The following is a 26,518-nucleotide window of genomic DNA, read 5'->3' as shown; positions in this document are numbered from 1 at the left end:
TTACTGCAACCTCAGCCTCCTGAGTAGGTGGGATTACAGGTGCCCACCATTACACTCAGCTAATATTTGTAGTTTTAGTAGAGATGGGGTTTCATCATGTTGGCCAGTCTGATCTTGAACCCCTGACCTGAAGTGATCTGCCTGCCTTGGCCTCCCAAAGTGCTGTGGGATTACAGGCGTGAGCCACCATGCCCAGCCCAAATCTTTACATTTTAAGTCACCTTTATTTTTAAAATCTTTTTATTTTTTAATTGAATAGATGGGGTCTTGCAGTGTTGCCCAGGCTGAAGTGCAGTGGCTATTCATAGACACAATCATAGCGCACTACAGTCTCAAACTCCTGGGGTCAAGCAATTTTCCTGCTGGGACTACAAGTGTGGGCCACCATGCCTGACTTAAAACCTTATTTTTAAACAAATTCCAAATTATTCCTGCATAGATTTTATTTTTCCCCTCAACCAGACATTCATTTTGTTTAATGCAGTCATCTCTAATTCTGAATGTGTGGTTGCCATATCACTAAACCTTAGATTATACATATCATATTAAACACAGTTTGTTCAGGACTAAAATAGTGTTCCTGTTAACTACTCATGTTATCTTTATCTTCCCTGTGCAGAGCCCTGCATTCTCCACTCTTCTTCTCTAACACCTGAAGACTTTTTAGAAAACACAACATAGGGCATTCTAAATTGCTTTGCAGATGAGCAGATTTTAATTTTTTATTAATACTGAACAGTAAAATTATAACTTTATCAAGTCTAATTACATATATTATTGACAATTCTGGTATAATGAAATTTTTAGTTCAGTAATAAAGATCTAAATAAAGCCTCTAAGATAAGACTTATTTCACATACTTAGTTTCAATTACCAAAAAATGCTTATAAGTTGAAAATTTAGGAAATACAGAAAAGTATAAAGAAATTTAAAATGTTTTCTGATCTCAACACTTAAGGAAATTAGCCACTGTTTTAGTATATTTTACAGTCCGTGTTTCCTGTGGGGACCAATAATTACTTTTTGAAGATTAACAACCAATCTCAAGGCATTCATTTCCACATTCTGATTCAAAGATAATTTATTAGTATTTTCATATACCAAATGTAATAGCAGGATACACATAAATTACTTTGTACATTTCCCAACTTTATAGTAGATTTTGTATCAGGTCATTTATGCATAAGGACTTAGTTTCTTAACTAAGCCATGTCAAGTTTAGTAACACAAAGCTAGGTTTATATATCTCTTACTCAATGTATAATCAAGAAAAATTAAGCATTACTCAGATGATCTTTGTTTAAGTGAGCATGCTACATTTGTTTTATATATAGAAACTCCTCTGCATAGAACAAGAAAGGCTGTTAAGGTGTCCAAAGTTATAATGAAAGTGATAACCTGATGTATTGGTGGTAGGGAAGATTGATACATTTTGGTTTTAATGGATGTTTTGGTTCATGTTTAGCAAAGTTTGTAAGTGGAAAGTTCCTGAGTTTTAATCTTCACCGAACAATTAGTGAAATGAAAAGTCCCAATTTTGTTGTATAAATTAGAGCTTTTTATTGTTGCTTATCTATTACTGGCTTGAAAATTAATTCCATATTTCGTCCTTTGCCTCTTATCTAGTGATTTCCTAGTACCGGACTACTTAAACCAGGAACAAGAAGAGACCCTTGTTCAATATGATCTTGGAGAACACGGTTTTGAAAGCAACTCCTCTGTTCAAATGCCTGTAATTTCACAGGTCTCCTCAACCCAGAATTGTGAAAGCACTTTTCCCTTGGGGTCTCTTGGTGGGCTGGCAGAAAAAGAGGAAGAAGTGCCAGAGCAGCCAAAGACCAGTGCTTGTGCTGAGGCAACCAGAGATGACCCCCCAAAATCAGAGCTGTCTTCTATAACTATTGAGTAATTTTGTGATTTGGCTTCAGTTTTGTTTTTTGGAAAGTGCCTGTGCTTGGTCTTGTACATTTAAATTTAATTTAATTTTTTAAACAAAAACCGGGTGGGAGGGAGGGAGAGATTGGGAAAGCATTTCCCTTTTCACTTGCTGAGCCCTGAAACTGATTTTATTTTTCATAACTGAGAGATTGCTTCTGTAAGTACACAATAACATGATGTTGAAACAGAAACTATGAGACTTAAGGAGATCTGGTTGACTTAAAACTTATACCAGTTTCTTCTTCCATTGTTAAAAGTAGGCTAACAACAGACCATTAGCTAGAGAGGAAATCTGATGATTATTGACCTTCCTGAGTTGAGAGGGTACATGAGAAACTAATTACTAAACAGCTTGTCAAATGGCCTGAGTAGATACTTAACGGCTGTACACAGGACATTGTATAATATTTTGTAAAGCCTGTTGTTTTTGGAAGTATTTATGGTAAGCTTTCTTAAAAATTATTAGGGTAAATACTTCTGAAATCCGGCACACTTTTTTTATTTTAAGCTTTGTCATTTCTGTTGTGATTTTTCATGGTGAAAGTTTGGTACTGAGATGGGCATTCTCTGTACCTTTATAGTACCACTCCAAAGGCAAAGAACCATGATTGACAACAGTCAAGCTGTGGATGAAATGACCAGGAACGGAGAATGAAGTATGTAAATCTCAGCTTCGTAGGAATTCTTCTTATATTGCTTTTCTGATTAAAATTGCTGTTTACCTGGTCTCTGAATGTTAATGCCTGACCATGTCATTGCCCGAATCAGTTTTCCCCTTGCCCGGTCAGTATGGTCTCTTGCATATATTGGCGTGCCGCCATATAAAGTAAAAATATTGGAGATATTCTATATTTTATGTATAGGTTTATGTATTGTTGGGGATGTTTTCATTGTGCTCTTTTGGACATAATGAAGAATTCTCGGTTGAGGCTACATCTTTTTTTTTTATTTTTTTTTATTTTAAGAGGATGGCGTCTGTTGCCCAGGCCGCAGTATAGTGGCTAAGTCATAGCTCACTGCAGCTTCGAACTCCTGGGCTCAGGCCATTCTGTCTCAGCTTCTTGAGTATCTAGGATTATAGGCATGCTCCACCACACCTGGCTGACTTCGTTTTTATTTTTTGTGGAGACGAGGTTTCACTATGGTGCCCAGGCTGGTCTTGAACTCCTCGGCCAAGTGATTCTCCTCCTCTGGCCTCCCAAACTGCCGGGATCACTGCACCAGCCAAGGCTACATTCTTAACCCAACTAGATCGTTTACTAAATCCCATACGACAGCGATACATTGTCCCTACATATTTTTAGACATTGCAAAGTTATTAAAAACAGTTACTATCGTTTTTACACAATGTAGACAACAATGTAAAAGATGAATATAGACTGTAAGATTTTCTTCTATGACTCATAAATCTGGGAGAAAAAAGAAAATTGTTAAGACTAATGAGAAACTGAAAACCTTAAACTAATGAATATTACCATTTCTGCTGCTGAAAGTGTGAAACTTTTCTGGTCTGGAGTTGAAATTTATATGATCCTCTAGACGGGTATACTTTTCATCTGGTGCCATTAAAGCGTCTCTAATACTGATCCTAAATATCTGTAAGTCCATGAACAGTGAACTTTGGAATGAGTTTCTGTGTAGATACCCAAAGTTTAGTAATTATGAGAGCACCTGATTTGATTAGAAAAGAGACAGAAAATACAGTTCTTTAGTCAAAACACAAGATCTGAATTTTGTTCAGGTGCTAGACCATACTAAATGTATATATTTTTAATTATAGTGATTTGTTTCAATTTTTTAGATTGGCTAATTCTGTAATTTTTTCCCCAAAAACATGTGAAGAAAGGAAAAGTAAATTAAATTCCTTAGAACTGTTTTAGGTTAGGATTCTCTGTCTCTGCCTATATTCTGCAGTCCTTAACTTGTTTTCAGTTCTTTACCTCACTCATGAACTTGTTTTTACCCATGTGCTCCCAAACAGAGGTGTGTTCTCTTCAGGAGAACCAGCATACACAGGTTATGATAGGCTGCCACTGTTTATGCTTCTTCACTGATAGGGTTGAATTACTTTCTGCAGCAGACTAGAATACTTCATATAGTAATGCTGTGTCTCCACTGGAGAGGTCAGGAATTTTAATGTCACGTTGTGGTCTTTAAAAACTGTTAGGCCTACCAATAGATAAATCTCAAAATTAATTCTAAAATCTGTATTGACAAGAATAGGTAAAATTATCACCAGGAATCATTGTTACCGTTAGTTCCAAGAGGTTTTTTTTTTTGGTTTTTGAAAGAGCAAGAGGAAAGAAATAAGAATAAGAAATGTATAAGAATGGTTTGCAGATTTATTGGTTAAAAGTGTTTTTTTAGTACATCCCTGACCCTGAAAACTTCACATTAAGAGATCCAAGCACAGTTTTGGTAGCTCTAAGATATTCTGTGTTCTCAGAATGAAGGATTACCCATCACTGGGTATTCCTTCCCAAGTAGAAACTTTAGATTTTCACTGGTAATTACAAATTGCCAAGTTTTATGGGAAATCTGAATATACTGTGAAAATTCATATCTGGTTAGTTGTCTGCTGCCCAGATCTTATCAATACCAGTAACTAACCAGAATTTACCATAAAATGATACAAACAAAGGCCTTTTTCTATTTCAGTGAGGGTACATTTTTCTTGATACATGTGCTTCAAGGATATTGGATCTGTTTATGGATCTGTTTTAGGAAACAGATTTGCAAGGGATAATTGTATATATAGTAGTATTTAGATTTATTTCAAATTCATCTTAGGGATGCCTAGATGCATAATTTTTACCAGGACATATTGAAAATATTGCAAAGAGATAGCCAGTTATATTATCCCATTCATTAGAAGTTACCAGTATAACTAAACATAAATATTCCAGTTTAGAGTACTTAAACGTAGCTATCTTTCTTAAAGCCAGGAGGGTAACTTTGTGGTATCTAAAGGGCTTAAATTTCAGAATGCAGAATAAATTGCCTTTTTAAAACCAAACATTTTATACAAGAAAAGCTTTTATTTTCAGTTTTTTAACTACCAAATAGGTGTGATGTACTTTAGAAGTAAACAAAAAGATGTTCACCCATGATAATGGATGTTAAATCTCCTGCAGTTGTTCTTCTCATGTTTAAAGGGTATATTCTCATAGTGGAAGCATCTAGCATGTCAGTGATTTCATCTAATTCAGAAACAAAGGGATTAATATTGGTCTTTATTTTTTGGTATTTTAAGTTTTATATAAATGGATGCAGATGGAGATTATCACCCACAAATATATTTAAGTGGATTTTTCTCAATTTGAATTTCAAGTAATTTTTTTATTTCAAGTAATTATGCATTTAGTTACATTGCCGGTTTTTTTAAGTTCTCAATTTCAGTAAGACAAAATATACTAAAATATTTAAATAGCTTCATTCAATCTTACATTTTGACATTTCAGCAACCATTCTGGCTTACAGTAATTAGGCCCCTTGTTATGAGACATGCCCTTTGTTATTAATAACTAGCAAAAAGAAAAACCTTTCATCTTGTTAAAATACTTTACCAAATGAAATAGACTAGTTAACACATCTAAAGTCCATAATTATTGGTAACTCAGTTACCTTCTAACTAAGGCTAGTTCAGGAGACTCTCCCAGTTTATAAATGGTTCCCTTGGGAGCCTTTGGAAGCTATATTAAATATTTCTTTATTTCTTGTTTTATTCTCTTAATCTAAATAGAGGCCAGTTATCTATTTTATCCATTTTTATCTTGAAGATTCTCAGATTATGTTTTAGTCCCTTTTAGCTTTAATAGTCCTTGAAAAATACATTACTGTATAATGTAGTGGCAATTCTGTAACACACAGAGAATTATTCTTATTACTTGAATGAATCCTAAAATTTTAATATTTTAGCTGAAAGAAGTTTGAGATTTGTGGAATTGATGAACAAAAGAATTAGAAACTTTCATATGGTACTTTGTTTCACTCATCTGCAAAGTATGAAGTTGTAATTCTGAAATATACATCCAAGTGAATGAGAATTAAAAATTTTCTGAATATTAATACTAACTGGGAAAAACAGAAAACTAGTATAAAGTTTACAGTTAGAAGAAACAGACCCAAAGTTGCCAAAAGGTAATAAATAAATGTAGTTTTCACTGTAAGTTATTGATGTAAGATGCTTTATTTGTAATATATTTAGATTTTGAAAGTTATTGAGAGATGAATGTATAAAAGCTAAATTTTCTTTTCTGAAGCAGCGAAACAAAATTGGGGTAACAAGGAAGCTCTATGGTGGCAAACATGTCTGTGAGGAATATTAAGCACACTCCCACAGGCTTTAAACTCAAATCATGAACATTTAAATTAAGTCGTTCCTTATTTTGCCTATACCCATTTTTACCTTTCAGTGTCGTTTTTGCTTGACAGAGTATGGTGACAGAGTGTTTTTATTTGGAAAGTCCTCAGCAAGATGAATTAGCCAAAAGCAATAATGGTTCAGATTAAACAATGAAGTGGAATTGATTCAGTCCCAGGCCCAACTAAGGAACAGTTGCTCTCTGGGTGTCTCATTTTAGATGATCGATAAGTTGAGATGTTGTAATATTTATGGGGGGTTAAGCCTATGTCAATTGTGGGATGAAGACTGGTAGTACCACTACCATCAGTAGTCATACTTTTTTTTTTAACTTTTTACTAAACTAATACTAGACATTTCCACTCTGTCATGATTATATTTTTATGACAGGAAAATAAAAACAGTTCCATGTTTTTATAAATAGTCTCTGCAAAGATTTCAGATGTTATTGGTATCTCGGTTTGGCAGTATCTGAAAAATTGAGATTGCCTTTAAAGTGTTCATGCTACTTTTACTTAAGTAAACCTCCACTGTATAAGACCCAGGCCGGTTCCAACTAATACCAAGGTTTCTATGCGCATAATAGTTTACAAAGAACTTAAAGACTATGGATTAAAAACAAAAATTTTTTTAACTTTAAAATTTTTAATTTTTGTTCAAAGTATCTGGTTTATAAAGTCAAATTCTTTTATTATTTCCTTTCTCTTTTAAGTTGACTGATTTTGCTGATTAAGCGTAAAGTCCCAGGCACAGTTGTGATGACGTACTGATAAAATGGGTGCCTAGTGGGTTGAGGAGCTCCAGTGTCAAGACTTTTATTAAATTGCCCTTGTTTTCCCAAATGCCAATCTAGCCGTATTTAGATTTCATTATTCAATAAAACAGATTAAAAATCATCCCATAAATGAATGTTGAGGTTACCAAAGTACATCACCTGCTGAGGAAGGAGAAATCTTCCTGCTTTAAGGGAGCCCTGTCGTCTCTCCTTGACACGTTGTTTCCCTTGGTATTAGTGGAAGCTCTGTTCAAGATGGGAAGCCTTTCCTGCAGTTCTTAGAAACACCTGCTTTCTAAAGAGAGCCTTTTCTAGGATTAGGTTATGTGTGTTTTCTCTAGGAGATTTTTTATTTCAGTTACCAATTTAATTTTCAAGTTGACAGATGCTATGTGAAGTCTCTCATACTGAGAGTAGTCCATTAAAGTTTTGAAAGTTGCACTGCTTTTCATCTTTCAGGTACCTGAAATGAATGACATCAGGTGTTTGGAAGGAGTAAGATCATAAACTTTATTCATTTTCTTCCTTGTACAAAGTGATGACTTCTAATGCTTATATCTCAAGGTATTTTTTAAAAAAGCAACAGTCCCTAATAGAGTAAAATTTGGTTTTGGTCCAAGTTCCCAATAATATATTTAATGTTTCTGTTGTTACTGGTGCCTCCTGTTGCATCAGATAGAGATTGCCTGCCTCTTTGTAGGGCACCCTTGTGGCACCTTATGTCCAACTTGGAGGATAGTATATGGCTTCTTTGTGCCTCTACTATCTTTTCAAAAGCCATTTTATAAAAATCCTAGGTAGCCTATTTTAATATTTAAATATATATATTTGTGAAAGAACTTTTACAACAGACTTTTTTTTTACTTTAAAATTCCTGTATTTCCATTTTTAAGAGTAAATTTAATCTCCAGGATATAGAAGTGTCTTTTTTCCAGAGAAGCATAATGAGAAAGTCAGATTGAGGTAATAGACCAGAATTAAGTGATAGAAGAAGCTGTTGTTTGGTTAAAGGACACAGGTTTGAAGGAAAAAAATTTTGATGTAACAAATTTTTAAATAAAATTTTGTTTTTGTTCTGTAATTTCATATTTGCTGCTACAGTAGCTCAATATTTTACAGGGCTAACATAAATCTGGCTCCATTTAAAAACTGGAGTACTTCCTAGTGCAGCCAGCCTAGGCAGAAACTGTACACATGGTCTTCCAGCTGGGTGACTGATGGTTTTGTGTAGCTGATGCATGCTTTAATATTTGCCTATAGCCCTGCAGCAAGGAAGTCGAGGTGGGGGTACTTTTTTACCCTGCCAGTTATAGCATTATGATTCTTTCTGGGCACTGGCATTTTGTGAAACTCTCAAGGGAAGGTGATGCAGGGGAGAAAATGTGAATTAAATTACATAGATGGGTGTTTTTATGTCTTCTACCCCTTTCCTAGAATTAGTACAACTCTTAACTGTGCCAGTCCCCAGTTCACCAGCTTTGTATCCAGTCGTCATCTCATTCAAGTATGGCTTTACTTGGTGACACTGGCCATAGCTAAATTACTTGGCATGTTTGACTTTTGACAATAACAGAAATTGTTTTGGATTTTGTTTTATTTCCAAAAAATGTATACAATGTCAGAACTTCACATTTTATATACTAGTATCTGGCTATTAGTATTTTACAGGAACCATAGTTCTTGGTGACTACATATATATATATATATATATATATATTTTTGTGACCTTTTTTGTAAACTAAGTGCCGTTTCAACGTTACAATCATTTTTAGAGTTATTGTAATCAATGTGAATATCATGTTTTTTCAAATCTGTTCTGAGCCTATAGTGTTTGCTTTGTGAACATAAGTGTATTGTATATATTCTGTATAGTTATATTGTACTGAAATTAGCTTGTTTGATATAAGGAAAATATGTATTGAGTACCTTTTTGCTAGCCTGATTGTTTAATCTTTTTAAAAAAGGTTTAAACTTTTTTAAAAAAAAAAAAAAATTCTTTAAACTGGCCTTTATTAAATGGTCACACATAAAGTTGCAGTTAGGAAAGGGATGGGCAGGGAAAAACTAGTTTTGAGTGTCTTTAGATAGAAACATGAGACTAAGGTTTGGTTTTGTTTTCGTTTTCTCATTAAAATATCTTATGCTTTATGGAATAAAACTTCCTGCTGTTGTTATTTATTGTTTGCTGGGCGGTGGTGTTGGCTGAGGTCATGTGAGTGAGAAAAGGCATCAGAGTAATTCATTACTTAAATAATTATCTACTTAGAGTACACAGAGTAGAGAGGGTTACATTAGACAGCACATGTCAATTTTTGGTGAAGTAGAGCTTAAGTGCAAAGAACTCAAAAACACCATACCCCAACTTGGAAGGAGAGTATAAAGGCAGCTAGTTAGACAAAGTCATCCAATCCTAGAGCTATTGAATCAGGTTCTTGTATAAAGCTGGGTACTAATGGGTGGGTTGCATCTTTCAGAGTTGCTCTGATTCTTTCTGAAGTCGTATTTTATTGACTAGAGACCAATTGGTGCCATTTCGATGATATCTTACAACCAGGGAGTGAAAAGCAGGTACCTAACAGGGGAAACAGCTCATTGCATAGGTAATGAGTCCATGAGATCCTGAGGAAGGAAAAGTTTTCTAACTTTAGATTCATTGATGTGGATTTTGACAATACTGGTCTTTAGAATGACAGTAACAGGCAAAGAAAATTATTTTATTGACCTCAAGCTACCTGGATCATTTTAGAATTAAGTTCAGAGAGGAAGAGGGTAGATTTTAAGAAGCATACTCTTTCATTCCAGTGTGTTGAGCATTTTTAACAATTTGCCAAATCATTCAAGGTTAGAAAATGTTCTTCAGTAGCCTTGACTACAGATGATGTATATAAGTGCAGAATGAAGAATTCAAAACAGATACATCCTTGCCAGCCATGGTGGCCCACATCTGTAATCCCAGCACTTTGGAAGGCTGAGGGAGGAGAATCACTTGAGCGCAGGAGTTCAAGACCAGCCTGGACAACATAGGGAGACGTTGTCTCTACAAAAAAAAAAAAAAGAAAAAGCTGGGCCTGTGGCATGCACCTGTAGTCCCAGCTACTCAGGAGGCTAAGGCGGGAGAATTGCTTGAACCTGGAAGGTCAAGACTGCAGTGAGCTGAGACTGCACCACTGCACTCAAGCCCAGGTGACAGAGTGAGAACCTGTCAGTTGACTTTGCATACTTGCCTATGAATTGTGTACCAGAAAGATTCCTTTCAGAGAATGATACTAAAAGATACCAAAGATGTGTATCTCCTCAACTGATAGAGCAGAAATTAATAGTTTGGGCTTTTTCTCTTTTGAACGGGAATTTGGGTTCTGAGAACTAAACTTCAGAAAATTAACAAAATCTACAGACATACCAAAGGTTTAAAGGGGGAGAACTTGCTTGTAACATCAAACCCCAAAATTTAATGTAATTCTTTTTTGGGAGAGTAAACTTCTATAGAGATAGAAAAACTAACACAGGGCATATTCAGTCTTAGAAAGTCAGTCCTCTTGAGCAAATAGATTTGTAACCAGGGTTTGAACACTTTTAGGGACAAAGGGAAAGCTGTTTTGTTGTTGTTTTCTTAAATTCTAATTCATTTACTTGGATTTTTCTGCAAAATTAAAAATTTTATACCTATCTATTTTGTAGATAAGAGAGTGGAGCTGGCATTAGCATCATTTTGCAAGGCTTCCTCACTTAATCTAACCATGCCCTTTCTTCCACACCTGCCTAATTTTTTCCATGACTAACATTTCTGGCTGCCTTTGGCTGGAAGTCATTTAGTAAGTGAGTGTCTCATTTACCAGAGATCCTTAAAATTAGGCTCAATATCCCACACACACCCCTAGTAAAGGGCCAGCTCAAATGACTTGGCCTTTGACCATTCTTGACATCTAGAGACCCTCTGTTGAGAAAGTTGCCTTAGGACATAGCAAGAAAATATTACACCAAATAAATGTTCTGTAGCCTGTTTTAAATGGGGGCTCAGACAGAAATGCTCACTTTGACAGTTCAACAGCAGTACACATAGTAGGACCTGTGTACATAACTTTCATCCAGGAACAGAAATCTTTGTTGAGTGCAAATGACTCACAAAATTAGTAAACAATCCTTTTCTTTCTTTTTTTTTGAGACAGTCTCGCTGTCGCCGAAGCTGGAGCGCAGTGTTGTGATCTCAGCTCACTGCAACCTCTGCCTCCTGGGTTCAAGAGATTCTCCTGCCTCAGCCTCCCGGGTAGCTGGGACTACAGGCACGTGCAACCACACCTGACTAAGTTTTTGTATTTTTAGTGGAGATAGTGTTTCACCGTGTTAGCCAGGATGGTCTCTGTCTCCTGACCTCGTGATCCACTCACCTCGGCCTCCCAAAGTGCTGGGACTACAGGCGTGAGCCACCACACCCAGCCTAACAATCCTTTTCATTTTGTTTTACAGTTTATAAAATGCTAGCACTTTTTAGCTATGTGATCTTCAGATACCCAGTAAGATAAACAGGAAAAGTACTAACAGATGTGTGGTCCACGTAAATGGTGCCCTTCCTGCCCATTACAGGGGAAAGATCCACTGAGAAATCAGGCCGTGAACAGGGCTGGAGTCTCTGTGGACTCCGCTCTCTCCCAGACTCTGTTCTCTCTGTTCCTGGAAGAACAGGAATTGGGGTTCTTTTGTGCATTGGCACTTTGTGAAACCTTTGAGGGAGGATAATGCTGCAGGGACATGGGAATTCTCCAGGTGGCTGTTTGTATCTCAGTTATCTTAAAGGAGAGCCATTGTAACTTTTTGTTACGGTGTGAGAATTGCTTATGACCATTTTCTAAAGATGTGCACTGGTTGATGTTTTCTCATGTGGTCTTATCTATTTAATACCTCCACAAGGGTTATCCTTCCCACCCCTGTTGATAACATTTTCCATTATTCATCCCTGCTGCTACTAGCTGAATTCGAGCCTGTGTTGTTTCTGGCCTAATAGCAGCACCAGCCGCCTTGCTGCCATTCCCTCCCTTCAGCTGGGCTTCCTTCCAGTCCATCCTTGGCGTTGCTACTGGAGTCATCTTTCTACTCAGGCCACTGCCCTGCCTAAAGCCTCCCAGCCCCCGCTTCCGCGGAACCCGCCCCTCAGTCCTCACACTCCCCTTCTACCTACCTCCAGTTTGAGGTTGACTCACTCCTGTAGATTCCCATAGCAGATTTTGTTTGGCTTTACCAAACCACTTCTCAGCCACACAGCCTTGCAAAATCTACCTCAGAGTAGTTGTGAGAATCAAGTGAGTTATATGTAAAATGCTTAAAACCATGCCTAGTATATTGTGACTACTTCAGAAACCTTGTCTGTTATTACAAGACGGGCATCACAGTCGTGTGTCTCCCTCACCTGATGACATCCTTGATGTCAGGGAATATGCCTTCTATGTGTATGTCCTCTGTAGTACCTGGTACAGAGAACTCAAAAACTGTCAAATGAATGATTAGATGTTGCCAAGAAGTGGTCATAATCCCCATGTACGACAGTGCTTAGAGGTATTTACCCGGGAACTTTAGGACAGAATACCTAGAATTGTTTTCATTAGGCCGCCAGATGATTATACTCAACTCTCACTTCAGCAAATGTCTCAGAGTCTCGTTTTTAAATGAGGGTCTGAAATAGAAGGCTGTATGAGTTATGAATTAATACTAACTTTAATCCTTCAGAACAACGGCTATCAGCCTGGCTAGAATTTCCCCAAACTGTTCTTTAGGACACTGGCATCTGCCGTTTTTCTCCCCTTCACCTGGTTTCCTCATTCATTAAGTTCATGTTAAGGATCACTTCTTAAGGAACCTTTCCCAGAGACTTTGTATTATGTTCACATAACGTCCTGCGCTTCTGTTACTATGGTTACTGACTAACAACAGCTGGACTAACCCCCATTACGTTAAGTTCCACTAGGACAGTGACCCTGTCTGTTTCTTGTACCAGGGGGTCCCCGGGCCCAAGGTTGTTTGAATGAATGACACCTCTGCCCTTAAGGAGCTTATGGAAGTAAGCAGAAGTAAAGAATTACAGAAATACAACTGATAGAAATAACTTTGCCGTGAGAGAAACACCGAAACGTTTACTTTGGAAATTTGAAGAAGAGGGAGACCTGGCTGCAGGGGTGAGGGAAGGTAGCATGGCAGAGGCACCACTTGAGCTGGGTCTTCCTTGGGAAGAGATGTGGGATTTGTACAGACAAGTGACGGAGAAGGAGATGACTCCAGGAAGGAATATGTAGCCTCAGAGGTTGAGGGAACAGGAGTGTAGCTTGCTGAGCCTTGCAGGATCCCTGAAGGGGAAGAGTGGAAGAAAAACCTTATCAACCAGACTAGCTGGCACCAGGTCAGAGGAGGTCTTCAGAGCTCCAGCTATATTTGGTAGGAAATCAAGAATCATCTCACATTTTCGAGCACAGAAGCATCAGAGCCGTCTCTAGAAAGATGAAAAGCAGATTAAAGGGATGCATATGGACTTAACTGAGACCCCTGAGTTACAACAGAACTGCGGGTAAGAACCCAGAAGAAGGGGATGGGAGCGGGGCTGGGAGCGGGGATGGGAGCGGGGCTGGGAGCGGGGCTGGAGAGGAAGGCGTGTTGTGTTCATGACATCGGGGCCGAAAGAGACACGGTAGTTGGGGAGAGTGGAGAGAGGTGGGCCTGATCTCCAGTCCAGGTGTCACCTCTGCACAGTAGAGAATAGCTGCTGTATTCTAAGCTGTAGCAACACCAAGTATGTGGCCTCCTTAAATGCTTAGGCAAACGCCCTTTTTTGTTGTTGGTTTTTTGAGAGGGAACTGCCCAAGAAAATGGAGCAAGAATTAGGCCAAGTTCAAGAGTTGGGCTTCAGAATTAGGCTAAAGGAGAGATTTCCCCCTCCCCATGCTGTCCCCTGCCCCCCCGCCCCCCCCCCCCCCCCCCCCGCGGCACCTGCCCTGCTAATCCCAGCACTTTGGGAGGCTGAGGTGCGTAGATCACCTGAGGTCAGGAGTTTGAGACCAGCCTGGCCAACATGGTAAAACCCCAACTCTACTAAAAGTACAAAAAATAGGCGTGGTGGCGGGCACCTGTAATCCCACCTAGTGGGGAGGCTGAGGCAGGAGAATCGCATGAACCCGGGAGACGGAGGTTCCAGTGATCTGAGATCGCGCCACTGCACTCCAGCCTGGGCAACAAGAGCGAAACTCTGGCTCAAAAAAAGATGGCTTTTCCTGGACAAAGTCAAAGGAAGCCTGTTTCCCCAACACAAGCCAAGGACCCTGTGGCTCTGAGCTAGAAGCAGGTGTTTGCATCGCTTGTAAATTTTAATTTTTAAAAGAGCTCATTCTCCATATCCAAATTGTTGGTATCTGTGGGAATTTAAAATGCCACTTAAAAGACCTCTACCTGTCAGATCCCCAGACACATCTTTCCCACAGAGGGTCTGGCTGACTACACAGCTACCGCTGCATGTAGGATGCAGAATGCCTACGTGTGCAGATGCACTTCACAGGTATGCGCTATGTTCTTTCAATAGATACGAAATGGCTTTCATAAGAATGTTTAACTGCCCTGGAGAAGGCCTGGGAAGGGGATGAGATCTAAACGGGCATTGTGCAGTTCAGGGCACTGATTCATCCACTGGTACCCAATATATGCCAGTGCAACCTGCCCCCCACCCCAGCCGCTTACCTGTGAGCATTCCAGGCCACTACATAGATACAGGCTGTCAGACATGGCAGGGATTTCCTTGTGGTTTCAAGAGAAAGACTGGCACAGATGAGCTTTGGAGGAAGAGTTGTAACTTTACGTTGTGCTTTATAAGTACATGCACATATATCTACACAGACGCATAGACATGTATATAACTTATCTCAGTGGAGAGCAGGGAAAACTGAAGGAGAGGCCTCCCTGGTTTAGTAAGAGAGAACCTTTGGACCCCTAGTCCTTCCCCATGTCATCGGAATGCTCTGTAACCACCAGTCATGCCCGCCCAAGTGCCAACTCCCAGAACTTCTCCCAGACCCTGATGGGGTTGGACGATAGGACCCTGTGCCTCCACCCGTGAGGCACATAGGAACAAGAGCCCTTCCACACAGAGAAATGGCTGTGCTCCGCGTGGAGCCTGCCGTGGCAGCCAGCCCCTGACTGGCCTCTGTTGACAGGCATTAGGTGTGGAAGGAATTTCCCCAATTTGCTGATTGTCTCTCCGCCTGGACCCTTCCAGGCACAGTCATTGGTTTGCCCCAGCTGTCCTGTGCATCAGTGGACTTTCCAGTCCTCTTCCAGCGGAAAGCGTAGGCAGGGAGTGGGGCAGAGGCATGAGCAGAGCCAAGAGCAGGGAAACCACCGAGCAGCTCGGCTCTGCCCAGCAGCCCCCAGTCTCCAGGAGAACCAGCTGCCACCCACACAGCATGCAGTGCCCAAGCTCCAGAACCTTGGAGTGTGGGCCTTGTCCCTGGTTCTCCCCACATGGCATCTCAAGAGGCCACCTGTAGGTGTGGGAAGTGAGCAACTCTGTAACCTGTGCTCAGTGAGACACTAAGGCTCAATGCTTGCTTTCCAGAAGTTGTCCACAGTACCGTTCCAAGAATAGCCAGTGTCCATAACAGAGGAGGCTCGCTCATCTTAAGAAGGATGAAAAGCATCTGGGTGGCCATGGCAGGTCCCAGGTCATGTGGATCCAGAGTGACAGGAACGTGTGGTAAGAAACGTGCTTACCTTTCCAGAGCCAAAAACTCTTCCTTCAGTGGCTGAGTGCTGATAAAATGTTTACAAACCATTCATCCATACCCTCTGCCTCTGGAAGGTTCCCTCCTTCCCCCTGTGGTAGACGTGCAGGCAGGAGGGCTCTCGGTGCGTGGGGATGCAAAGCAGGAGCCTGGCATGCGCGTCGCTTCCCCTCCCTGTGCCTCGCTGCCCTCCAGGCGTTATTTGAAGTATCCCAGCTGTACTCCTGGCTCCTAGAACAAGGCCTGGCAAACAGACACCAGTGAGTACCCTTTAGATGAGCACATGGGGAGACAGCAGTGTGAAGCTACTGGCCGGGTGCGGTGGCTCACGCCTGTAATCCCAGCACTTTGGGAGGCCAAGGCGGGTGGATCACGAGGTCAGGAGATCGAGACCATCCTGGCTAACATGGTGAAACCCCGTATCTACCAAAAACACAAAACATTAGCTGGGCCTGGGGGCAGGCGCCTGTGGTCCCAGCTACTCAGGAGGCTGAGGAAGGAGAATGGCGTAAACCTGGGAGGCGGAGCTTGCAGTGAGCCGTGATTGCGCCACTGCACTCCAGCCTGGGCGACAGAGTGAGGCTCCGTCTCAAAAGTGTGAAGCTACTGGAAATGGGTCCACAGGAACGCAGGTCTGGTAATCAGGTTACAGTTAAACACCCCAAGTACGATATGAGCCTCAATATACTTCCTCCCTCGGGCATTGTCAGGAATGAAGGAGCACCGATTATGAGCAGTGCACAGAGAAGTCCAGCCCTTCACTGCTGGGGGTGCCCCTTGGTGCCCCGGTACCGGGAGTGGTGCGTGCCAGCTCTGCAGGACTTTAGCAACCCCCACCCCTCTCTTCCTCTGCTTCCCTAGGCCTTCATGTGAACATAGCTGGTTAGCATTGAACCGTGGAGAAGAGCGTTAGAGATGTGACGGCTTCCAGGTACATTAAGAAGAAATCCAAGCTCTAGCAGAGGTGATCTGAGGAGCATCTCTATACCCATGAGAAGACAGCAAAGACAGGACTTGGTTCCCCATAGTAGTGACCATGTTCCCAAACTCCCTTGGCCTCCCATCAACCTGCTCCGGCCTGGGAATGTGCCAGGGACCCCTGTGTGATCCAGCCCTTACCACTCTCCAGGTCACAGAAGTGGGGCCTGCTCCGTGTGTGCAGAGATGGACTGTTCTGGTCAAGTGCTCAGGAAACGCTTGTGGGACTTTGTCTACCAGCCTCTCCAAGACACAGTGAGTTCCCCACTGTATGCCCAGAACACCCGGGGTGAGGGTCAGAGCACAGGAAGGCAACCCGGCCAGCCCCTGGAACGCCACCTTCACAGCGGTGTCCAAATCTGAGGCCTCCAGGCCCGATGTTTCTACTCATAGGAGCACAGGTGTTCCACGTCTGTGCTTCACCAAGACGCACCATAAACCGTGCGGGCAGGGGCCTGTGGAGGGAGGTCTCCATCCTGCCCTGCTGGCCCGCTAGAACACAGTGTGCGTGCCCTGCTGCCCTCACTGCAGTGAGTCCCAGGGCAGACACTCAACCAGGCCCAAATCATCTTTCTTTACTCAACCCAAACTTACAAAATATTCTTTTAAAAACTAAATCGGGCTGGGCTCGGTGGCTCACCGCTGTAATCCCAGCACTTTGGGAGGCCAAGGCGGGTGGATCACCTGAGGTCAGGAGTTTGAGACCAGCCTGGCCAACATGGCGAAAACCCATCTCTAATAAAAATACAAAAATTAGCCAGGCGTGGTGACAGGCGCCTGTAATCCAAGCTACTCGAGAGGCTGAGGTGAGAGGATCACTTGAACTGGGGAGGCAGGGCTTGCAGTGAGCCAAGATCACTTCATTGCACTCCAGCCTGGGCAACAGAGCAAGACTCCATCTCAAAAAAGAAAAAAAAATTAAATGCCTTTTGTTTAAAATACCCAACAAAATAGTTCAAGCTGTTAACCACTCATTCGTTTTTCAGAAGTCTTTGAATTAGAGCAAAATGGAATTATATTTTCAGTCTGGGTCTTGCTACATGTCCTCAGGTCCCAGTGAAAATCCTTGTTACTGATGATGTAGAAGTATTTATGTCCCCCCACACAGGTTCAGTTTGTGGGTCTTCTTTGGGACTGGAAAATCCGGGCACAGGGGCCGGCCCTGCAGAATCTCTCTCCAGCCCTTCCCCCTCGAGGCTCCTGTCCGAAGCCGCCCGTCACCCCTGGCGTCTGTTCCCTTTGCTTAAGCTTCCCTCAAGGCCAAACAGCCTTCAGCAGAGTTGAACTGCTCAGGGAGGAAGACGAGGGTCACAGGCTGATCCTCCTGAATCAGAGGACAGAACATGTCGTTCTAGTGCCCACAGCCAAGACCTCAAGGAAACATGTTCTCCCTCCAGTCCACACTGCCCCAGGCGAAGGAGTAAGAGGAAGCTGATGGTTTGACCCCTTAAGAGAGGGAAATGCCCAGGGCTGCTGGGGGTGGCCAAGGAAAGAAAGGGCCTGGGGAAGATTTTGAAGTGCTGATGGAGCCAGTTTGGAGTCCTGCTAGCGAAATTTCCACGTGTGCCTAAGCCCGTGAGCTTATGACCTGGCGAGAGAGGTCCTGGCTCCAGCGCCTAAAGCCCCAGGTGGAGCATGCACTGGCTGTGCAGCGGCCCCAGTGCACCCTTCTCTTCCCTACTGAGGAACCCTGAGCAGGAGGCTCTCCAGCCACACGGCCACAGCGTCCTCTCCTGTAACTGGGAATGACGGAACCCACTCCTGAGGACTGTGATGACGGTGAAGTGAGAGGATGCATCCACGCCACCAGAGTCCCTGACACTTCTTTGGCATACAGATTGGAGCAGTCACTGTTCCAGGGCCCGGCACAGGGGACAGGAAGAGGTTGCTTAGCATCCCACTTGGCAAGGTCAGGGGCACAAAGACAGGGTGGAGGCACAGTGAGGTCCCAGGCTGGACAGGATTAAAATGCCTCGTGGGCATTTGGCGTAGGTCACCTTGAATTTCAGGTTCTTTCCAACCGTGAGGTTCCAGTTCTGAAAGGATATCCCTTAGGCAGCTGCTTTCCCGGGAAGCAGGAACTCCACTGAGCCTTGAAGGGTCACAGAGGTCCTCACACACACCCCAGAAGGCCCCAGGCAGAGGCAACTTTCCTGTAGGCGGCACAGGCTGCTCAGCCAGACCCCATGACCTGACCCTGCCAGGAATGTGACCTGTCTCCCCACCCAGACATGCCCAGGACCTTGTTTCCCAAGTGTCTGCCTCACCTGGGGGCCTGATGCCCCCCAGCCTACACCGGGTGCCCTTTCCCCAGTCACAGATGGCTGATTTGTTGAATTAATGAGTGGCTTCTTCTCTTATCCTTTCCCTTGGCTCATTCAAATAAGCTGGTTTTGCACCATTCTTTTGCACCAGAGTCACATGTTTCAAACCGATTTCATTTTTTTCCTAGTTTATACCTATACGTTTCTTGTGTCCTATTTGTCTTCATTGGGGTTTGGATGGGAATCGGATTATGAGCTGCAAAGAGGTGTCAGATACTCGGTGTATTCTGGGAGCTGTTCTCCGAATGTCCTTCTGGTGGAGACCGAGATCTCCACCCTTCCTGGGTGGGCCTGGTTCCTCGACCCCCTCCCTCACACTGTGTCCTCAGAGCTCTGTGGAAAAAGCACACGGGCTGAGGATGGAAGAATTTCCCTGTTGAGCTCTTTCCCTATTGAGTTAAACGAGACCATATGAAGTTCCAGAGGGTCTGGCGCAGAGGCCGGGTTATTCTTGATCCAGGGGTGTGGGCAGGGGAAACAGTGATAACCTCCAAGGTAAAAGCAGCGTGTGGGGGAGGGAGCCCGCAGCCAAGCCAAGGGCAAGGGAGAGCTAAGTTCCCATCCCCGGAAAACACACACATCCCTCCCGCTGGAAGGTGCTGAGACTATGGAATAAACAGACAGTGGAGCTGAGTCCCACCCATGGCCGCAACCAGCTCTGGACAGTGTCTTTTTAGGAAACAATGGGAGTGAGTGGAAAGGGTAGAATGAACACATGGTCTCCAAGTTGTAGGCGCAGGACGGTGGAACTTGGGAGGAGACATTCCTCTGGAGGAGAAAAGGAGAGAAATAGAAAGAGGATAGTCAAACCCACTGAAATCCTAAGAGGATCTCTTTATCAAAATACAGTGTCCTCGCTGCAGGCATATCAGGTCACAGAAGCAATTAGTGTCATATACGCATCAGCTTGCGGGGCAGGGAACGGCCTCCATGGGAAGGCTTCTCCTTGTGGCCAGCCAAGCCCTGGAGTAGACCAGCTAGCCCCTGTGCTGGCACCTCCTGGCTGTGGGTTGCACCTGTGCCCCCACACCCCTAAAGGGATGCCCACCCTGACGTCTTCCCCCATTGTCAACGCTGTGCTGGTCATCTCATGGGACAGCAGCTTGAACCGTCTTCTAGGCAGTCCCAAGATATGAAGCCAGGGGAGAAATACTCCCATTCCTTCTTTGGGGTTTGGTCTCATCATTCTTAGTGGCGTTTGGGGCCTTTCCAAGCTCCCTTCCTGATTGTCACCCTGAGGAACAGCCCGGTGGCCTGGCCTGAGATAGCTGTTGTCCTCACCTCCTTCAACCAACACTCTGCTCCCTTTCGCGTCCCCATCAGCCATCCTCACTGAGAAAACTGAGGAGGCATCGTGGCCCATGAAAATCGTCTTCCGTCCGGCTGAGTGGACGCCAGGAACCCAAGAAGCCATGCCGTCGAGGATGTCAGTGCAGATAGAAGACAAGTGCATGCCCGGCCTAGAGCAAACCCCTGGCCCAAGCAGTGCGCCTTCTGGCAGGAACATCTCACAGCCTGGAGGGCTCTGGAAGGTTTGTCAGAGTCCCCAAAAGAAAGAGGACTCATTGGAGGACCATTCCCAAATGCTGATCCACACATATTTGCTGCTGAGACAGTTTTGAGTGTTTGCACAAAAATTAAAGCATTTAAAATACTTTTTCTTCTTTTTTGAGACAAGGTCTCACTGTTTGCCCAGGCTGGAGTGCAGCAGTGGCACAATCTCAGCTCCCTGCAGCCTCAACCTCCTGGGCTCTGGTGATTCTCCCAGGTGACTGGGATCACAGGCGCCCGCCACGGTGCCTGGCTCATTTTGTGCATTTTTACCAGACAGGTAAAAATGTCTATGTTGCCCAGGCCTGGTCTCAACGTCTGGACTCAAACAGTCCAAACCCGCCTCGGCCTCCCAGAGTGCTGGTATTACAGGCATGAGCCACCACGCCTGGCAATACAAGACTGTCTTTTTTACCAAGAGTATGAGCTACCTGCAGTTAGCATGTTAAAATCTCCTTTATGAAATGCTGGTGACAATATGTGACTGATACATAGTGCACGGTGTGGATGTGTGTGATGGAGCACAGTGCTGGCAGGCATATGGTGGATAGATGTATGTATGTATGATATATGTGGACATGAGAGAGCACAGTGCTGGCAGGCATCTGGTGGATAGATGTATGTATGTATGATATATGTGGACATGAGAGAGCACAGTGCTGCAGGCATCTGGTGGATAGATGTATGTATGATATATATGGACATGAGAGCACAGTGCTGGCAGGCATCTGGTAGATAGATGTATATGTATGATATATATGGACATGAGAGAGCACAGTGCTGCAGGCATCTGGTAGATAGATGTATATGTATGATATATATGGACATGAGAGAGCACAGTGCTGCAGGCATCTGGTGGATAGATGTATGTATGATATATATGGACATGAGAGAGCACAGTGCTGCAGGCATCTGGTGGATAGATGTATGTATGTATGATATATATGGACATGAGAGAACACAGTGCGGACAGGCATCTGGTAGATAGATGTATATGTATGATATATATGGACATGAGAGAGCACAGTGCTGGCAGGCATCTGGTGGATAGATGTATGTATGTATGATATATATGGACATGAGAGAGCACAGTGCTGGCAGGCATCTGGTGGATAGATGTATGTATGTATGATATATATGGACATGAGAGAGCACAGTGCTGGCAGGCATCTGGTGGATAGATGTATGTATGTATGATATATATGGACATGAGAGAGCACAGTGCTGCAGGCATCTGGTGGATAGATGTATGTGTGATATATATGGACATGAGAGAGCACAGTGCTGCAGGCATCTGGTGGATAGATGTATGTATGTATGATATATATGGACATGAGAGAGCACAGTGCTGCAGGCATCTGGTGGAGAGATGCATGTATGTATGATATATGTGGACATGAGAGAGCACAGTGCTGGCTCTGGAGACAGATCACTGACATCCAATACCATAGTTCTGAGTGTGGGGCCTTTGGGCAGGTTGTTCAGATTTTTGGTGCCTTGGTGTTCTATCTATGAAGTGGGAAAGACCACGGGGCTGCTGTGAGGTTGAAATGAAATAGGACTCAGAAAGCCCTTAGACTCAGAAAGCCCTTAGAGCACTGGGGACCGTGTTTCTCCTTTCAGCTCACTGCTCCAAGAAATGCAAGTATTTGAGAATCACTGGCTGAAGATCCAATTTTCCTCACCTGTGGTTGCAGGTGGGCAACACACAAATACACACATGCACGCACACACACCACACACATGCACATTATGCACACACCCCCAACGTGCAGTTGCAGGTGGGCAATACATGCACACACACAGCACACACCACACATACAAGCATGCACATATATGCATGCACATGCACACCACACACACACAAGCACGCACATAATGCACGCACACACATACAAGCACGCACATATATGCATGCACACACACACCACATACACACAAGCACGCACATATATGCATGCACACGCACACCACACATACAAGCACGCACATATATGCATGCACACGTGCACACACACCCACACCCACATACACACATACATGCACACACATACGCCTCAAACCTGGAAAACTGATGAAAAGTGAAAAGCAATGTTTGGTTACAGGCACCTGACTTGGGGTCTGTAGGCCCCTCAGGTGCTCCTGGGGAGGGAGAGGGCGTCTGGTGTTACAGCCAGGTCATGTTCTTGTGGCACATTCTGTCTATTCCAGGACTGCACAATCCCCAACACACACACACACGCACACACCCCTCTGCCCCCAGAATACCTGTGTACTTGTGTATGGACAGACATGCCCACATGTGTGGTTTTTAAATGGCCCTGCACAGTTGTCTCTGGGGCCGGCCAGTTGTGTCTCATGGGATAAAGTTCCACTTAGAGATGGCACCCATCTCGGCCCACAGGTCACCACTCCGTCCTCCTCAGTCTCCAAAGCCATCTTCAGAGCCTGCCCTGAGGATTTGTCCTCCTCCAGTCCCCAGTGCCAGAGAGCCAGCAGGTCCTGGCTATAGACTGGAGGTGGGGACACTAAAGGGTCTGAAGGGCTGGCCAGGAAAGGCTTCAGGCTGGGGACCTCTTCGATGCTCACCCTGAGCCAGGCACCGATTTCACTCCCTGAAAGGTGACTGGGAAGCGGCAGAAGGCAGCCGCAAGAACACAACAGACGGCCCCAGCCACCCCGCCCCACCCGTGAGCGCCCACGCCCTGGAACAGCGCAACATCGCCACCGTGCGGCCGCCGGCCTGAACAACAGCCTCTCAGCCCCTGGGGTCCGTAGCTCTAGGTCTCTGGAGACCTCCAAACTGGGTCCAGGATTTTAAACCTTACCTTTTCCATAAAGTCCTTCCTAATCCAGATTTCACTGTGATTCCTGCAGACTCTAGGTCTGAGTGGGACTCGCCATGGCTGCAATAAGCAGGACTCGGGTTAAACTTTCATTAAATTTACATGGTTATGATTCGTAGCTAAAACAATGGCGATACAAGGTAGTTTAGGGGGATCAGAGAGTTGGATCATCTTGAGATCTCAGCAACGAAAACAGCTGGTCAGGAGGGCAACGCCTCTGCGGGGCTGCATTGAGCTTGTGGAGGCACAGCAGCAGCCCTGCGCTCTTCCCCTGTGAGGCCAGCCTGCTGTGCAGGGGACCTGTGCACGGGGGGCCCTTGGCCTGGCCCTCCTACCTCCTCCTCTAACACTTCAGACCTCAGCTGTGGCCTTCGCCTGGGTGAAGGAAAGGCTGGTCAGCACAGACCTGTGCAGGCCTCTGGCCTCTCCCAGCCTCTGCAGGGCTGGACTGCCATCCTCAGCAAGGAGTAACTACAGCCTGCTGGCATTCCCACCCCGTCAGCTCAGGCTCTTGGACCAGAGACTTCTGTCTTCGTGAGAGCTGTCAGCACAGGGCCTGAGTGATGTGTCTGGCCTCTGGAGAGTCAGGGAGTCTCAGCCTGATCTTCTGATCTCCAGCCAGAAGTAATACAGGATTTGGTCCCATAATCTTTTTAAAGGCATTGACACTTGATTGATTTTCCAGGGATCAAATGCTTCTCTACATTCAGGCAGGCTTCCAGCATCCCCTGAGGACCAAGGGCGTCCTTTAAACCGCGGCTCTGGGCATCTGCTGGAGCACTTGGTGATGCTGCTGCTCCGTGGCACTTGGAATGGCATGACCTGCTGCTAAAACGGTGCTCTCCAACCTCACGGGAACGCTTCTTAGCACACAGGCCACTGGCCCCATCCAGTGGGCCCCCCAGTTTCTGTTCAGGAGGTCTGGATGAAGCATGAGACTCTGCACCTATGAGTCCCAGGAAACGAAACGACACGCCTTGTCCCACTCAGACCTCCCGCACAGAGTCCTGGAAAGGGTGGGATGGCCCTGAAGGCTGGCCATCCGTGTTTTCACCCTGCTGCCCGGGTGGGATTCTGACCTGGGGGAGAGAGCAGTCCAGGAGACTGTCAAGCCACAGTGGAGCCGAGGGTGGTGGCATGGCACGGGCTGGGCTCACCTCCCTGAATCCCACTGCATGGGTGACCACGTCTACACCTGGGCCAAGCCCCAGCTGCCGAGGCTCATGCACACTTAGGAACCAGACCACCCACAGGCCCTGTGGAACCTCTACATTTAACACAGACCATTCCCTCAGCGCCTGCACTGGGCACTTCTGTCTGACGTTATCAGGAGGGAATGAGCACGTCAGGGCAGAAAAGGAATGACATTTACAGCACACACAGGAGTCCTTCAGTGTCGTCTTCACTCTACTTCCCATGCCTTGGTGAGAACAGATGTTCCTTCCCTCCCTGGGGAGGAAAATGAGACAGATATTCTCGAACAGGTTCCAGGCAACACTCCCTCCCTCAAAAGGGTAAAACAGGCTAAAATGAAAGAGGCACTGCAGGCCGGGCGCAGTGGCTCACGCCTGTAATCCCAGCACTTTGGGAGGGCAACACGGGCAGATCACCTGAGGTCAGGAGTTCAAGACCAGCCTGACCAAAATGGAGAAACCCCGTCTCTACTAAAAATACAAAATTAGCTGGGCATGGTGGTGCATGCCTGTAACCCCAGCTACTCGGGAGGCTGAGACACGAGAACAGTTTGAACCCAGAAGGCGGAGGTTGCGGTGAGCCAAGATTGAGCCATTGCACTCCAGCCTGGGCAACAAGAGCGAAACTCCACCTCCAAAAAAAAAAAAAAAAAAAAGGAGAAAGAGGCACTGCAAACCCCACCTCCCCCGAGAAGCCTTGCAGCATTGCTCCAATCAGACTATATTTCCTCCCTTTTGTTTCCATAACTCATGGCAGGCAAAAAAAAAAATCATTGAACAAACACACATCAGCAATGTTCTAGGACAGGCCTGAGCTGGGGACATAGTGGTGAGCCAAGGCTACCCTCTGCCCTCCGGACACTGGCCATGTCATTTCTCTCCCCGGGTCCTCTTCCCTGCCCAAAGCTCCTGCGGTCCATCATCATACCAGAAGCCATCAAATGTTCCCCCAAAAGCTCCCTAACCCTGCCCCAGATTTAGACATTGTCCCTTCAGGCCACCAAGCAAGGAGAGAGGGAATATTTTAAATTAATAAGTAAAAATCGAGGGAGGCTGGGGGTGGTGGCTCAGCACGTGCCCAACGCAGGAAGATGATGAGCCCAGGAGTTCGAGACCAGCCTGGGAAACATAGTGAGACCCTGTCTCTACAAAAAGAATACAAAACTTAGCTAGATGTGGTGGTGGGCACCTCTAGTCTCAGCTACTCGGGAGGTTGAGGCAGGAAGAGAGCTTGAGCCCAGGAGACTGAGGCTGCAATGAACTGTGATCATGTCGCTGCATTCCAGCCTGAGTGACAAAGCAAGACCCTGACTCAAAAAAAAAAAAAAAAAAAATCAAGGGGGATGGCATGGGAGGTGTGGGTGCCCTTGAGCCAGGCAGTACCCTTCCTCCAAGGCCTTGGGACCCATCTGCTTAGCCTTCACTGGACAGACAGCCAGGTGTTCATGCACTGCCTCACATCTGTCCCTGTGTGTGCGCTCACATGACCACCTCCACCAAACACGAAGCCACACTTCCGCCCATCCTCCTCTGACAAAGCTCCTCCCTCTCCTAGGTTGGACAGGGGCCTGGGCAACAGTGTACCCCCTCTCCACCATCCCCACACATTTGTCTCCCCACCTCACCAACTCGCGTGTCCCTCCTACCAGGGCACCAGGCCCCTGGTCTCGGAAGCCACAGGTCAGAGCAAAACCAGCCCTTTGCTGGCCTGGAGAAAGCACCTGCACTGTGGTCCCCACCCAGCCTGACTCCGGTCTGTGCTGAGGGGAATGGACGTCCCGTTTCTTGCAACTCCAGTAG

The 26,518-nt window shown here is 44.8% G+C and overlaps 1 protein-coding gene and 1 long non-coding RNA gene across 24 annotated transcripts in view; one reads left to right on the top strand and one right to left on the bottom strand.

The window, feature by feature from the left end:
* Positions 1-26,518, top strand: part of LOC105476188 (zinc finger and BTB domain containing 44) — a 103,488-nt gene that overhangs the window by 66,440 nt on the left and 10,530 nt on the right. For 4 of the 23 annotated variants that reach the window (XM_071075828.1, XM_071075827.1, XM_071075826.1 and 1 more), the window contains 3 exons: positions 15,661-15,798; positions 16,956-17,059; positions 17,913-26,460. In XM_071075828.1, coding sequence (XP_070931929.1) covers positions 15,661-15,798; positions 16,956-17,059; positions 17,913-18,239 — 569 coding nt within the window. In that variant the 3' untranslated portion in view covers positions 18,240-26,460. Of the gene's footprint in view, positions 1-1,626; positions 9,235-15,660; positions 15,799-16,687; positions 17,089-17,912; positions 26,461-26,518 lie in introns of those variants that run through there. The other 19 variants (XM_071075831.1, XM_071075832.1, XM_071075837.1 and 16 more) reach the window with 16 other exon arrangements.
* On the bottom strand, positions 9,057-12,695 carry LOC139357625 (uncharacterized). The gene is made up of 2 exons (XR_011611189.1): positions 12,250-12,695; positions 9,057-10,113 (listed from the first exon to the last, which is right to left on the bottom strand). It is a non-coding gene; the product is annotated as an uncharacterized lncRNA (long non-coding RNA).

Source organism: Macaca nemestrina, chromosome 12 (assembly GCF_043159975.1).
Source record: "Macaca nemestrina isolate mMacNem1 chromosome 12, mMacNem.hap1, whole genome shotgun sequence".
Classification (NCBI taxonomy): Eukaryota; Metazoa; Chordata; class Mammalia; order Primates; family Cercopithecidae; genus Macaca; species Macaca nemestrina.
This window is presented reverse-complemented; position numbering and strand designations above follow the sequence as displayed.